General features: G+C 42.8%; 1 protein-coding gene across 1 annotated transcript in view; it reads left to right on the top strand.

The window, feature by feature from the left end:
* The window catches only part of EPHA4 (EPH receptor A4), a gene marked incomplete at its 5' end in the record, with an annotated part of 102,468 nt that overhangs the window by 35,012 nt on the left and 51,284 nt on the right, over positions 1 to 16,172 (top strand). Inside the window, one exon of the mRNA XM_010083893.1 lies at positions 6,433 to 6,588. Within this exon, the coding sequence (XP_010082195.1) occupies positions 6,433 to 6,588 (156 nt within the window). The remainder of the gene's footprint in view (positions 1 to 6,432; positions 6,589 to 16,172) is intronic.

Here is a 16,172-nt window from a genome sequence, read left to right as displayed (position 1 = left end):
CCCGCTCCTCTCCCTGCGGTGAGTGCTGGGACAGAGCAAGGCGAGCCTCTGGGCAGCTGGGTGGCAGCTGCCCGGCAATGGGCTGGGCTCATCCCAGGCAGTGGGGGAGACGGACCACGCTTTGGGAGGGATGCGAGTGTGGGGTGAGCAGCACAGCAGGGTCACAAAACCTGCAGCGACGGGCTGACAGACCTCTGGTCCCTGCTGTGGGAACCACTGGAGGAAGCCTGGACAGCCCAGCACAGGAGCCCACGGGCTGTCCAGGGCAGCGATGCTTTCCTCCACTCCTCCCAGGGCTGCAGCTCTCCTGTCATCATGAGGTCAGTCCCAGGCATGTAAAAAAAACCAAGCCTCCGTGCAAGCTGCAGCCAAGGTTGCTACACTGGGGAAAAAAATAACCAAAGGGGTTTTTTTTTAAGGTTGTTCAGACTGGCTGTGTGCAAAGCTTCTCCACCAGTTTGTGCTGCAGCTTTGCACAACAGGTCTGTGTGTGTGCCTGCGAGTGTACCCATGTGCACTGTTTCAGTGGCGTAGAGTTTGGATTTCACATCACATTAGTGCTCCAAGGTCCCTTTATTTCTGTTTTGAAATTCCCAGGCTTGTACTCAGTCATGGATTAAAAGTGCTCTGAAGTCAAGCAGTTGTCTTACCCCAGTGGGGTTGTGTTTGTGTTTTCTCACATCATTCGTGCAACAGAAATATCTGCTTAGCGTGTAGAAATCCTGGTTTTCTCATCAGAGATACGAGTCAAAGATAGGGAACTAGTTTTAATTTGTAGCAATCATACAGTCATAATTAACAGGAGGCAGAGATCTTACAATGTGAACATCAAAGGAATCTGACATTATTTGGGAACAGCATTTGGTACGTTGCATCAAATTCTACAACTTGACTTTTAAGAAAGGCTCAAAAGAAAGCTTTTTCTTTTTTTCCACTGGCTTCTAAGGATCTTTATTTATCGCCCCCAGGGGCATTACAGTGAGTAATTAGATTGGACCAGGAGAACGACTTAATTTTACAAGCAACTCATTAATTCATCCTATTTAAAATCTTCTCATTTCACCCAAAACCCAATTATGCTTGTAGTGGCAATGATCTGGAAAGGCATTGTCTCATAGGTATTAGGGGGGCCACTGGGGCTCCTGCGGTATTCATGTCGGGGGGACAAGGGTGACTCCCTTTCTTTGACTTTTAGGTCAAAAGAACTAGTCGCTGGGACAGCTTGACAATTAGAAAACCCTGATGAGCATTTGGAAGTAAAACAGCTGTACAATAACGGAGGGGTTCATGGTGCGGGGCAGAAAGCTCATCAAAAGAGACTATCCAAACAATTGAGTTCTATAATTAACACACAAAAATCTGTTCAGAAATGTTAATAACAGTAAAAGAGAGCTGAGAAGATGCTGCCTACTTATGTGGCAGATGTGGTTTTGTTACAATCCGAGAGAGAAAATCCATCCTCTTAAAGAATAAGAACAATGTTAGAGGGGAAAAATAAAAGTAACTTTTTGTTCCTAAGGGTGCAGTTAAAACATGAGCTTAAAATATTTCCAGACAGGGAAGAGCTCTGGAATAAGTAACTAGTGATGAAAGACATCAAATAGGCTATCAAAGTATATTTTTAAGTCTTTAAACACAAATTTCTTTCTCACTGAAATTTATAAGCCTGACACTGAAATATCTTTTCTTAAGTTATTAGCTTTGTCCTTCATTTCACCATGAACACTATTTTAGGGTTTTTCATTAAAGTTGGCTACAGTCATTGACTTAAAAAAAAAGTTTCCCTTCTTCTGTTGTCTGTGAAGAGAGGTTTGATTCAAAATTGCATCTCAAGGAATTTTGAAATTTTCATGTAGCTGATACATTTTTCTGCTTCAAAAAATGGAAACTATTAAATGCAGTTTTTGAAATTTCAGCTAACTCTACAGATTTCTAGCTACATTATTCACTTGCCTGGGATAATAAATGTCCTTAGTGGTGAGCTGGTTGCTTTTGGGAAGGAGGGGTGCAGTGGGAGCATGGTTTGTGTTCAGTGCTGATCCTGTCCTGGGTGAGGGCCCTTTCCCTGCAAAACTCATTGGAGATCGCAGCCTTTAGCATAGTGACCTACAGGGCGATGGCTCTGCCGTCCAGCGTCCCTGTGCCTGTGCCGTACCTCCCCTGCACAGGACTGTTATCCCACTGGTCTCCTTTGCTGCTGCAAACAAGCACTTGAGAACATCTATGTCAAATTTTCTTTTAATGTAAGTTCATTGACTTAACTGGATTTACTTGAGCAAAGCTGTGTTTCTGTGCTTGTTTATTCCCCCGTTCTCTTTATTAGCCCCTAATCTGGAAATCAGTATCTTTCTCGGTTGTGAGTTCTCTTCAGCAGTGGCAGCAGGTAGAAGTGGTTTCTTCTGGCATTGGTCTGTGGTTGCCAGGGCTGTCAGCTCAGGGCTGGCTCCTTGGACCTTCTCTGTCCTGTCTTCTGCTGGGAGCTCAGCCAACGGTGCCTGGCCCCAGGGTCTTGTCCCTCCCTGGCTCAGAGTCCGGCGAGCCTTCTCACGGGTGAGGAGCAGAGCGCTGCCTCCATGGCACCGACAAACCCTCTACTTGGAGCTCGCTGAGATTTTTTTAAGATAAGCACTGCATTTTTAATTATTTAGGAACTTGTTGACAAAGAGATTGGGATGGTTTCTTTATCCAGGCCTTTGCAAGAGACTATGCTCTCTTTATTTTATTTTTTTTTAAGATATATTAAGCATGTCAAGCCTTTTCCAAACTGTGATGGAAAGATTTATTGCCATTTCAACAAGGAGAAAGGAACAATTTAAGATCAAGCACTGGGGGATTTTTTTTTTAACAATTTCAAATTTGCAAGAGTAATTTTTTTAAGGATTCTCTCCCACCCCCGTCAAAATCAGAGAAAAACATAGCTTCTTTGAAATTAGTTAAAAACAATTAAATACATGTATTTTGTTATAGCTGTGACTACAAAGAATGTGACTGGAACCCCTTCCGCTATGAGATGAGTTTTTAAATTCTGAAATTGCTGGCTGAAATTTTCTACTAGAAAATTCAACATTTGGAGAGACCAAGCAAGAAGACAAGAAGACTTTCCAGCCCACACATGCCTTCTCTTTTTTTTTTTTTTTTTTTTGAGAAAGCCATGATTTTGAAAATCAGGTTTTAATGAGAAAATGGAGTTTGAAAAACAGTTTGAGAAATTTTACATCCAGATTTGACTGAAGTTCCATAATTCTGCAGAGCAGTTTTTGCAGTTTTAACATGTATCCCTCTGGTAATATTTTTTTAAAGGCATATAATAATGACCAGCAATGTTTGACAAATCCTGTCTCACTTTAAGAGAAATAGAATTCAAATCCATTTTAACATTAGAACTCAAAGGTATCAGCGTAATTATTTCAGGCTGATGTCTATTTAAAACCAATGTGATTTGTTATGAGGAAAAACTGAGCTTTTTCATGCTGAAAGTATTTTTGTTTCAGAATTTTCCTTGGATCAGTGCAGATGATTAGTAACCTTGTTATGCTTGTGGGTGATCTGAATGCAAGAAAAATTTTTCTCTTTTTTTTTTTAAAAAAAAAAACAAACAAACCCAAACCTAACAGAAAGAACTAATTAAGGCAAAGCTAAGGAATTTAATTCAAAGTTTGCATTGCACATGTGAACTAATCTTTTTACAATGGTATCTTTCGAAAGCTGTGTAAGAGCCCTATTCATGCCAGGTTTCACCCAGCAAATCCTTCCTAGAAAAGCTGGCACATGAAGATTTGTCATGAGCAAGCAATAAAGACTTTCAGGGAACAGGTTCTGTACAGGCTTCTTGTTTGCCTACTAAATCATTAACCTTCAAAAAAAGCCCATCCGTCGCCTCTATGGGCGCTGGCTGTAATGGGTGTGTCAGCAGTACTTCATGCTCAGAACAGCTTTTACAGGATTAGCTTCAAGTCTTTAAGTGAAGGTACCATGGAGCTCCTGGGGGTAAAGAGCTGCTGGTTTAACGCAACACATTCTCTAATGTCCTTTTATGCCGTGTGCTGAAATGTGGTGAATCTCTGAGCACACTGAAATGAAGAAAACCCAGCGTTCAGGAGTAGGTGATTTTTGAAGCAAGATGGCTGTGTGTGCATCAGGAGCAACTGCTGCGTTCGGAGAGCTTACTTCAGGTCTTGAAATATTAATGATCTTGGCTTAATATAGTAAAAAACAAAATACAGTGCATGAAACGAGGGGGAAAAAAATCCTTGAATTATGGACTGTTGACCTTGCAATAAGCACTGAATCCATCTATTCCCTTTTAGATCTCTGAGGCTGAAGAGAGAGTGAGAAGGAGGAGGAATGGTCACTAAAAATCTTTACCTGTCGTTCTCCTACCTTTCCAACAGCATGGTATAGCTCAAGCAGTATTTTAGTACTAGGAAGATGCTAAAGACAGCTCTTAATTTAATAATTTCTGTCAGCTATGATGTTCATATTAACAGTAATGTTTGAGTTTACCTGTTTTAAAAACGTTAAACGATAGGAGGAATTTTGTGGATAAGAGCAGTCAGCCTGATCTCCTCTTGTATTCTGTTTTTCCTTGCCTTGTCTTTGTGTGTGGCAGCAAGATTCTGCCTGTTGGTGGCTGTCCTGGTCATCTGTAGGCTTAAGCGTATTTCTGATCTGAGCTGTGACAGTGAAAACCGGGAATAATATCTCAGAGCAGCATCTGCCAATTGACTGCTGGTGCTGTTAAACCAGACACAAGAGGACATGTAGTGATACTACAACTCACTCACCTGATACAGCAAATCATATAAAAAATGAAAGGTAATTTTCCATGGTTTGTTTATTTTAGTTTGTTTTGGTTCTTTCTGGGCAATTCACATCACAAGCAGAATCAGCTGTTTTACAGGAGTTGCCTCTCTGCACTGTGACTGCCTGTCTGTTGGGCCGTACCCGGTGGGTTTGTATTTGTGTTCAGGGACTAATTGTCTCTGATGTGGGGAGGCTGGGTTGGACCCCTGTCATTCTTCCTGCCAAAGCTGCGGTTTCAGATTTTAATTGAAACCCCAAGGCCGTTTGAAGCATGGCCAAAAAGCACCTTGCAGGTTGAACCTTATCTAATAACGCGATGCATGCAAACTCTGGGAGCATAAATCTTAGTCATTGAGTGATGTGTTTTTGTAAGATCCTCTGGTCCAGCGACAGCCACAGCGAGTGAAAGTGGACTGAGCTCCCAGCGCTCTTACAGATGGCACGCGGCACGTCATAAAGTTAGGACTCATTAAGCAAATTCCATAAAAGGCTTTGGTTAACAAGAGTGAAGTAACTTGCAGGTTTATAAATGTGTTACTAGAATCCCTCTCCATTTCCCTTTGGAGGGCTTTGTACGAGAAGGAGGGAAAGAATGAGGGGGACGAAGCGAAGGGTAAAACAGAACGAGCGCACCCAGCTGTGCGGGGGCCTGCGCCCTGCCCGCTGGGGTCTGTGCAGAGGAGGGGATCCCTAAAGGTAGCGTAGGTGATAAATGATGAGATGTGAGAGTGAGTCATGCAGTAAATACTGAGAACAACCTTTCCTTTTGACACGTTTGCATGCCTGGGTGTTTTCTCTCTTCTCTGTAGCGCTGAAAGCCAGTGGTGATGGTGGGCTTTTATGTCTAGCCAAGGGAGACATTTCTGGGATGACATACCTGTTAGCCATTATTAAAATGTGTTATTAATGATGCTAATGAGTTTTTTCCAAGTGATGTAAAAGTAGCCATTCGTGTAAGTGTTGCATTTATGACGATGATGTCACCAAGAGCTTGCCAACTGCACGCGGGACCTGGTGGCAGCGGTGCGGTTACTGCTGTGCCCTGGCTTCGAGGAGGGGAGCGCACTGCTGATTTCCTCCCTTGGGGAGAAAGAGCCAAATGAATCCTGCTGTGCCAGGAGGGAGACATGCCGTTTCCGGGCACGTCAGGCTGAGAGCCTCGCTGCCAATCACAGTGGGTTCCTGTCCCACTCCCTCTTGAAAATTGGCAGTGTCTGGCTGTCAGCTGCCATTCCTTAAGTGGTCATAGAATGAACCAATTGCAGCCTTTTTGTCGTGTCCTCTGTGTGTGTGAATGCAGGTGGACATGGGTTAAGCAACGTGCAACTCCACAGTAACCACAAAGAGGCAGCTGATTTTCTGGCAGTGTCAATAGAAGCGTGTAGGTTTTTTTTTATACCATCTCCAAGCCATCTTTTAAAATGGCTCTTGTTGGAATTAGAAATCAGTATCCCCTGACATAGGATTACTCATTAAGAGTGTGATGATTGTTAATTCTTCACCTGGGGCTAAGAGGACATCATTAGATCTCTTTGAAATGTCTCCTGCCTTGATTTTGAATAAGTAAGCTAGCAATTTATGATCACAGCCTGGGCAAGTAACACTCTACCTTCCTGTTCCTCCATGTAGCTTGCAAAATCGGATACTACAAGGCTCTCTCGACAGATGTTGCTTGTGCCAAATGCCCGCCTCACAGCTACTCCATCTGGGAAGGCTCTACCTCCTGCACCTGCGATCGGGGCTTTTTCCGAGCTGAAAATGATGCTGCCTCCATGCCCTGCACTCGTAAGTTGGTCTATGAACAGTCTCTTCCCCTTTTATCATCCATGCCTTCTCCTGTCTTTCTTTCACTATGTACATAGGAAATATTGTCTGGAGATCTGTGTCTGTAAGAAGTGTCCTGCTTCTGAGAGCAGCACTCAGTAGCTCCTACAGCCTTTTGCAAATGCGGTTTACATTTTGGCTCACACTTCTGAGAGAGAAAGCGTTAGTTCTCAGCCCTGAATTCCTAACAGCGACATGGTTGCACTGACCCTTGAGAGCTTACCCTCTAAACAGATCAGGAGACTGGGAGGAGACAAAGCCGCATAAGAGGAGTGACTCGCACACCCCAGTAACAGAGTTGGAAATAAAATACAGGTCTAAGTTCCAGTCTGAAGAGATCACATCACCTTTCATCTCTTTAACTATTGATATTTGTAGAAATTGTGAAAGCTTTTCTCAGAATTGTATGACCTAGGGTAGATAGGTAATATCTATGATCTCATTATATGTCTAATTTGCTCAAAATATAGCTACTGACCCTTAGGAACATAAAAGTGTTCCCCAAAAGGGGTGGTAATAATAAATCTTAAACCTTAATGAAACAAACACCCAAAGTATGGTTTACTTTATCCCTTGTAGATAAATACATCGTGTACAGCAAATGGAATTTGCTTTAGTTCCACCAAAATGCCTTCAGCAGGGAGAACAAGAGGCACAGTGCACTGAGCACATCCACAGGGTTGCTGAAATAACTCCTGTCCTGTGTGTTAGTTAACGGCTCACGCAGCCGAAGACCTGGGATTCCATACATGCCCTGGTGTTAAATCATGATCATCTAGTTCTTTGGTTTTCACTTTTATAGGAGCAGAGCAGTTTGAAACAATAAGTGGAAGAGCTGCATTTTACCAGGGGTTATCTATGTGTGGCTTTCCCTGAAAGCTATTGAAAATGCTTCCAGATTTTTGGAGTTCAGCTGTGTATTTATGTAGAGAGAGCGTGTGTGTGTGTGTGTGAGTGAGGGGAGGCTGAGATATTTCTTTTGTAACATTTTAATGTATTCCAAATTTGTTCTGGAGAGATGACTCACATTTATTTAAATCTTAATTTCTCCCTTACAAGGCAGAAACAAAGTACGTCCATAACTAAGGCAGCAGTCATCCTTTCCCCACACCCCTTTGATTCCAGTTCTTCTTCAGTGATCTCCTTTTCAGCTGTGAGTTTTGCTGGGTGGTGGTTAAGCAGGTCTGGGCATAGCCAGGAGCAGCTGCTTTTGCTTAGTGGGAAAGCAGAGAGGTCTGTATATCCCTTGCCAAACATTGCCTGGGGATGGAGGTCTAGCTGTATTGTGAAACCTTGCTGAAGTGGGTAGGAACACGCTTTTAATAATATAATTTACACTAGGAGATATAAGGCTTGACCATTTTGATAGGAAAAATGTCTTTCTGCAACAATAAAACTATTGTTTGGAAGGTACACCCTAAATAACATTCTACCAGCAAAACTTTCTCATAAAGCCCTTGTCCTAGTGAGTGACTAAATTGAAATCAAATTAGTAATCAACTGGTTGAATTTAAATAGGCGTGTGCAGTGAGTGAAGTATGAGGAGAGACCAAAACACTTCCAGATGGGGGAATTGCGAGGAAATGATATGTATGTTTGCTTGTGTTGCAAACTGTAGCCCGGCAAGCTTAGCCCTTTTTTGTCAAGTTGTGGGTCTACTTCTGGCAACCTTCCCCGTTCCTGTATTTGGAGGTCAGTCAAAGTTGAAGTCCCTGATCTTGATCTTTTTCCTGAAAATATGAAGAGGGAAGAAGAGGAGGCAAGGGCCATGGTGCTGGCCTCAGTCTTCATCGCTGCAGCAGTCTAGGACTCAGCATGCAGAGGCAAGCCAACACCACAGTCCCGTGAGCACCTGGTCTTGGAAAACAGGCCTGTCCCTGGAGGTCCCATTTCATAGCTTTGATTTTTCCTGGAGCTTAAAGGCTTCTTTTTCTGTGATCCAAGGTAAAAGAAGACACAGAGGTTATTTCTGAGCTGGCTTGTAGGGCAGCTTTGCTCCCAGACTCACTGCTGTGCTCATTAATATCCCCTCTTGGAGATCTGCCTTTAGGAGTGTTTGAAGGTTCCTACGACGGTGGTACCTGCACAGGCACAAAGTGCAGCCCCATGTGCGTGGTGCCCCTCAGTGTTACACAAGGAGCAGGGTGCAAGGGGCTCTGGGGGGGCCCTTTGTTTGCCGTGCTCCCCACGATGAGTAGCCTTCTGCCCACGCCCTTGAGGCAAGTGACAGAAAGTGTTTAGAGGGCTTCTGCTGAAGGAAGCCCCTCCGGAAGAACCTCCCCATTTGTCTGCCTTTCCTGACAAGATGTGGAGACAGAAGGGAGCGTAAACATCAAAGGTTCTTTCAGATGGCTTCAGACTCTAATCAGTTCTTACCAGTTGGTTAAACCAGGTGACAAACCCAATTCCCTTGTGCTGACAGCCATAATAATCAGGCACCTTCTTTGTTCATTATGCTCTCTTTAACCCTGGTATTCTCATTCAGCTCTGCATTTAGTAATCGCTCACTGTGACGGTGCACTAATGAAGAAATAAAACACAGTATCTAAGATCCATTCTTCTAGCAAAAAGATAGACTCTGCTCCACTGGCTTGTAAAATCAGGTTTCTGTTCACTTGGAGAACTATTAGACCAGGTGAAGAAAAGTAATATTGGGTAATTTGGAGAGAACACCTGGAATGGACTGTGGATTGATACTTTCTTTATTATTTCTAAACACTTTTTAAGATGAAGAACTTCAGCCTTCTTAGGATGTGTTTTTTGTAAAGCTTTGACCCTTGGCTATTGATTTCCTTTAGTAATAAACTTGCTGTCCTCATCACTTATCTCACCTTCTAGGTTGGGGGATGAAGACCATTATGACTTTCCATTAGCCTGATTGTGCTAGTGGATGAAAGGGAATTGGAGAATTCCCCTTCATTTTCCTTTCTCGCAGTTCCTGCAGTAAGTAGTAAAAGCAACACCTAATTCCTGATGGACTGGTCAGGAGAGGTGCTCCAGAGTTTTCTCATTCCATAACACCACTCTCTGACATCTCCATCTGTTGTGGAGTTGTAAAAACTGTGCCTAACCTTCAGGTAAGCCAGGCATCCAGTCTAAACTCTGGTTTTAGTGTTCTGCTCCATTTTAGCTCTGCTAGAGTGAGTAGTTATGTCTGGCTTAAAGCTTGTGCAAGAGCAGAATGTGGTGGGATGTGAGCATAGGAGACCGTGGAGTGGGCTGTGTCAGAAGGCCAGGCATAGACACCCTGTTTACTGCTGCATCTTTTCGCTCAAGCTTGCCTCATGGGGATAATCATCAGCGTGTCTGTCAGCACTAAGGAGCAGAGCTGCCCTGGATCTGCTGCTTTGACCTGACACAGGAACTTAGACGTCTAGCTCTGAAGAAGAGTAAGCTTGTCAGCTGTGTGCTTGGGCATGGAGAGGGTATGATTGATCTGTAATACACTTGAGCACAAACTGTGGAAAACAGGGATGACTTTCCCTTTTGGAATCATCTCAAGAATAATGTTAAGGCAGCTGTTCAGACCTTCATTATATTTCAGCACTTACTGAGATGATGGGTCTTTCATAAGGTTAGCAATCTAATGGCGAATAAATTGCCTTACCAACACACAAATCCATGAGGCTGGAAAACAATCAGTCTCAATCATGGTCCTCATCCCTAAATTTCCTTCTCCATAAGGAGATGTTCTGTGAATTGCAGCCTGGTGCAGGCAGGTGCAGTTCCCACCCAAGTTAATGGGCATTGGTCCTGTGGACCCACCATTAATGAGTAGCGTTTTCTAACTGTTTCTTAACAAACAATGCTCACATTATAAGTGAGAACGGGACCGTTTTGTATTGTTTATATTGTCTTTTCGTTTCAGATTATTAATGATTTTTAATTGGGAGCCCTTTACAAAAGGGAGATTACCAGCATAGACTGTCCAGTTTGAAATCTGTCTCAGTAAATGACCCTGAATAATTTAGTCCGTTGTGCTACCCCAACAGTGACTGATTCATTGATATTTTGGCGTGGCCTGAAATATTTCTAAAACGCTTGTGTTTAAGACAGTTTATACTGCAGAAGCGTAGAGATAATGAGAGCAAATTTAGTGAGATGCAAGAGAAAAGTGCCGGCTTTAAAAGGGCTTTCTCCAGGTTAGGTTATCAAGAAATCGAAAAGCCTGGCTTCAAACAGCAAACGTCACTTACTTGTCTTTACATTCGCCTCTTCTAATTGAATTTAGTGCACTGCTGTATTTCCTCCAGAAAGTATATTGTTTTTAAATTACCATTTCAGTGCTATTACTCAAGGCTCCTGCTTCTAATGCTTTCTGACAGTTATCAGCATAATGAACCATAATGAAATGATGAGCAATCTACAGTGGAAACTCAGTGTGGATTCCACTGGAGCTGTGTGACTGTGTTGTTAAAATTTGAATGCCCATTAAAATAACACTGTCCTTATTTGTTTCCAAGGTCAAGGCTTTAAAAAAGGTCTGAAAGGTCTAAACACTTCAATTTTCTAAATCTTACAGTCTAATATGTGCTCTTAGCACAATCTTGTGTTGCATTTAATATATCTCAGAGATAAATATTTGACTTGCATTTTCAAAAAAGAGTGAATTTACCTACCTAATAGCTGTGCTTGCAAATGAGTAGTTACACAGGAGCTGATTATTTGAACATATGTTTATTATGATTGCTTAGCCTCCTAAATAAACAAATGTGCTCTTTTTCCTTCAACTTAACTTGTGCCTCTTCTAAATTTCCAGACAGACGCTGATTATCACTGTTCTAGCTTTTAGAAGAATAAGAAAGTAGGGTACAACGCGCGGTCATACTGGCTGGTATGTTGTAGGTGGCTCTGCACTGGTTTTGCCATGCTTCCTTCCCAGGGTCTGTGCACTTTTTCTGGCACTACCTCAGTCTAACCTCTGGTGTTGGAACTTGTTCTCTGTAATATGAAGTATATGCCAATACAGCCTCTGATCTTCAGAAGTTAAATTTATGACATAATAATTCTTCCACTTCTTTATATATGTCTGTACCTTAAGTAAATTATTTTGTTCTTAAAATGTTGTATAAGGTTGTTCATTATGTAAACAGTATGTCAAAATGCCTTTTAAGGTGCACTATGGCAGCTGCAAGAGCAAAGGGAACAGTGGGTAGGCAGTATGGAGAGAATGACTTTTCTTCTCCACATAGTCTGGGAAAATAGACCATCCGTAGCTGCCAGATTGAGAGAAAGGGACTGTGAGTGATGGGAATCTCACAGGAGAAGGCTGTCTCCCCTCATCTGTGGTGACGGGCTGAAGAAGTTGAGAAAATGTTGAATAAGAAGGGGAGTGGTTATGGCTTGAAGAGAAGAGACGGGAGTAATTTGACAAAGTGTGTTTATAATCAGTAAACTTAAAATCATCGCTCCTTTAAATACAGCAACTGTTTATTAGCTGCCTTCTGATTTTCTGGCCAGAGCCTTAAATTAGCAGAGACATATACTCAATTAACCGGGGGCTTTGATTTGGTTACTCAGGACCCAGTTCTGTAGAGTCGTTAAAGTAAATTAGAGAGCTAACAGAATAAGAAATTCAGCAGTTGGGCCAATGACAGAACAACTTATTTTTCTGGTTGGATTTCTTTCCTGTCGGACAACTTTCTGGTATCCGCAGTGGAATTCTTGTTAACTCAAAAGAATGAGTGAACACAGGTGGTATTGTCTGCAGCGCAGCGTGTTAGTAGATGCGATAAAGTGTCTTAGCATATGGGGCAATGGAAAATGTTCTTATGTGGCAATTTTTGGAAGAGAAACACTAAGCCCACAGGGGTGGCACCTACAAACGTCAGTTTTCCCACACCTCTGCCAGTGGCAACTGGACCTCTTCACTTAATTCTCTTAGCCTGGAAAGAAGAGGAAATATTGATTGGATTGTTCGCCAGGTGAAAGGAACAAAGCCTATTGTGAAGCTGGTAACCAGGGTTCTCTTGGCAAGTAAATAGGAAATCATACATGCTAGTAAAATGGGAATTTTATCATTGGCATTGGTCCAAGTTCCCTAGCTTGGCAGAACTCCCACTGAAGTCAAAGAAGTCTTGCCCAAGTAAATAAATTAAGAATTGTTTATCAAATCAGTTGCCTTATTAAAACCCAGATGCAATGCTAACTGTGCACAGAGAGGAGAAGGAGGGTGGAAATAGAGCAGATGACTGATATTTCAAGTGGCTGCCACATCTTGCGGACTGTTGGCTTTGGTCTCACCAGTTGTAAAAACACGTAACCTATAATGATAAATGGTCAGGAATAGCCAGGCAGACAAGAAGCGAGGGTTGTCTGAACTGTCAGTGCTTGTGTAAATTAGCCCACAGCAACAGGAGACCTGTCCATAACTGCTGAAAGAAGCAATTAGTGGCAGCAACATATACAACTGTCACAGGAAAGTGTGGGCTTTATTTCTCAGCCTAAACTTACGCAGCCCAGGTGTTTACTCTGCGTTATAACTTGTCTTTCAGATGGTTAAAGATCAACAACAAAGGCTTATCTGAAGGGCTTCACAGCTCACATGCTGAAACATTATTGACAGCCCCACTGTCCTACAGGTTTAATGAAGCTTTATGAGATGAAAAGAAGAGGCCAAAGTGCTTTGTCTTGAAGTGGTGCCTGGCACCGCTTTGCCAAACACTTCAGTAAGGGACCTTAAGGAGTTTAAAGACATTGATTATTAAATAATTACTTTCTTTGCATCCACTCTGCAAATAGTAAACTCTCTATTTCACACTCAGCCCTGCCTCCAGGGAGATGAATTTCAGTATCATGATCAAGTTAAAGAGTATTGATTGGAATTGTTAAAGGTTTTCCATACAATAACCGCATCGCGAGGCCTTGTTGGGAGAGCAGCAGTGCAGTCACATTGGTGAGGGTGGCAACACAACAGCCTTAGCAGAGTCATGCTGCCTCTTAGTGCCTGAGCTCACCCCTTCAAAGGTACTTGGTGTACCTTCTGTGACATTTCATTGCTCTCTGTAGATATGCTCCAAAGATCTTTGGAGTTGTTCATTGTATGGATTTTTTTTTTTTTTTTTTTGCACCTCTTTATTCTTGCTGTGTTGTACACAAAAGCTGTCTTTCAGGTCCTGTATAGCAGAAGACGTGCTTAACTTTTCTGATAGTGCATTTCTAGTTAGGTTTTCTTGCTTTTAGTCAGTTGGATGCTTACTCCCAGGTGCCTGCTGCTCCTCCTCTAACTTATCAAAGACTTAACTGCTCCTCTGTAGTATAGCCAAGGCCAAGTTGCCGATTCAAAACAGGCTGGTTTATAGTAGGCTCCTTTTAACCAACTGTGAGTCATAGCAACCCTCCCTGTTGTAAGAATCCTGTTTATTATGTAGCAAATTAGCTCAAGATTTCCGAATACCCCGAGTTCCCTTTGAAATCACCGGATATGAAGAGGGTCAGTGTCTCTGGAGCAGGCTCATAAAGAGGAGCCTTTTGTCAGTCCCAGTCCAAAGCCCACTGAAGTCTGCTGGTCTGCCTGATTGACTTTGATTAACAAACACAGCCGTAGCTGGCACTCTGCTGCATTTAACAGTATGTTTATGGGGTTTTCTCAGTTTCAGGGTGACATGAGAAAGCTTTGAACTGCAGTAGGTTATCGTATTATTTTTACTGTTTGTTAGAGTAATTTTTAATCCTTATCAAGCTAAGGTCTACTTTTTCTGCCTCAAAAAAGAGAGGTGATATTTTCCTCAAGGAGAGTGGAGGAATGGCTAAAGAAGATTAAAGTCTTTTCTACATGCTTGAGGTTTTCTGATGTCTGGTGGGAATTGCCAATGAAGCTTCCTTCTGATTTCACACTGTCAGGCGAACGCAGACCGAATGCAGGCAGAATGACAACCCACTTGAAAATAATTATCCATTGCCCTGGCTGCAGAGACATCCGTACCCAACAGAGAAACGTGCTTTTACACACATGCACACACAGACTAGGTAAATTACTTTTAAAATAATTTTCTCCTTCCAGGGCTCAGAAGCTTCATCCTGCTTGTTACTTAGCCACATGCACATCTTTTGAAAGCATCTTTTAAAGGAGGGTACATTTGAAACACTGATCTGGTGACTGACAGGATGCTCATAATGAAGGCTTGCCTTCTGGAGGGTATATGTTTGAAATATCTCCATTAGCACTTCTATGGAGAGCGTGAGTTTCAGCTTGTGTTTTTAATAGATCTCCTCCCACAGCCAGATCTTTCAAGGTAATAAATATTAACCATACCATAGGTTAGTAGTAAACAGATGCGGTTGCAGTCCAAATACTGATAATATCAGTTTAGTCCTTAATGGGTAAAGTTGCTGCCAAAATAATCCACCACCACTGTTAGTGGCTGAGGACAAAGCTGCCACAAGGAAAGGAGCTGCTGGTAGGCAGCCCTCTGCCAGGGGACAGGCTGTAGCAGGAGTGCAGGCAGGCGGCTGTTGTGGCTAGAGACAGCTTTATTTTGGGTACCATCAGAGTGGGCTTCTCCTAAGTGCTAGTTTCACTTTAAAGGCATTAAGTGTCAAAACCCTGTGCTGAGGTGCTTTTTGGTTTGTTTTGTAGTGTTTTTGTTTTACAACCTAAGAAAATAGTATACAATGGCTACTCGGGTCTGACAGGATTGGCTAAACCAAAGCCCACAGCTTTATCTTCAGTGCTTTGGCCGTGGGACCTCTGAGAAAAGGAAAAAGAATTTTTTTACTCACCTATAGCTCTGGTGAATGAAAGGTGTTTGCCCAAAATTTGGAGCTGTTAGTTGTCTAAAGGTGGGATTCTGGCATCCTATCAACCTGGGGCAGCAGAGAACCAAGCTTCAAGGTCCTCATTTCTTGTCATTTTAATGGACAGCAAGGTCACTCAGGAGCTGTTTTGCTGGGAATATTTTTTTCCCTTCGTCTTTCACTGTCCTTTAATCCCCACGTCCTAACCATATACTGTTGCTGAACTAAATTAACTGGTTTAGTGAAGACAGTCTTCTTTATGGCAAACAAGTCTGTCTGGTCCAGTAGTAGAAAACTGTGATTGAATTTACTGCATACACCCACAGAGACTTTTAGAGAGGCACCTTGCTGGGCAGATCAGTAATAAAAAAGGAAGATGTAAAACCAGGGGTATTAAAACCTTTGTCATAACCATTTAAATACAGTTCCCCAGCGTAGTGCACTTACAGATCTACGCTCAAATCCAAAGGTTAGTTTCCAGAGGTATTTTTCAGTTGCGTAGATCAGGCCACAGCTGTAGGGAGAAGGGGTGGGCTGGCTTGGCTGGAGTCTGTCTGCACACCCGATAAACTGTGCCTGTCTGCCTGTCTTGCTGGAGTCCCCCCAGCTGCACCATGTTCATTGACATGGGTTTGTAGTATATGGAGTTTGTCAGAGGGGAGGCTCTCTCCTTTTGACTTGTGACTTCGTGATGGTTGGTGCTGACCTTGCAGTCCTGGTGCACCCTGGTTAGACCCGTCCCTGGGCATGCCGAGGGTCCTGGTGTCTGTACCTTCCCTTTGGCGTGCATGAAGGGCTGGGCGTGACTG

The sequence above is a fragment of the Pterocles gutturalis genome, unplaced genomic scaffold (assembly GCF_000699245.1).
Source record: "Pterocles gutturalis isolate BGI_N339 unplaced genomic scaffold, ASM69924v1 scaffold13335, whole genome shotgun sequence".
Classification (NCBI taxonomy): Eukaryota; Metazoa; Chordata; class Aves; order Pterocliformes; family Pteroclidae; genus Pterocles; species Pterocles gutturalis.
Note: the sequence above shows the minus strand (reverse complement) of the source record. Positions and strands in the feature narration are given on the sequence as shown.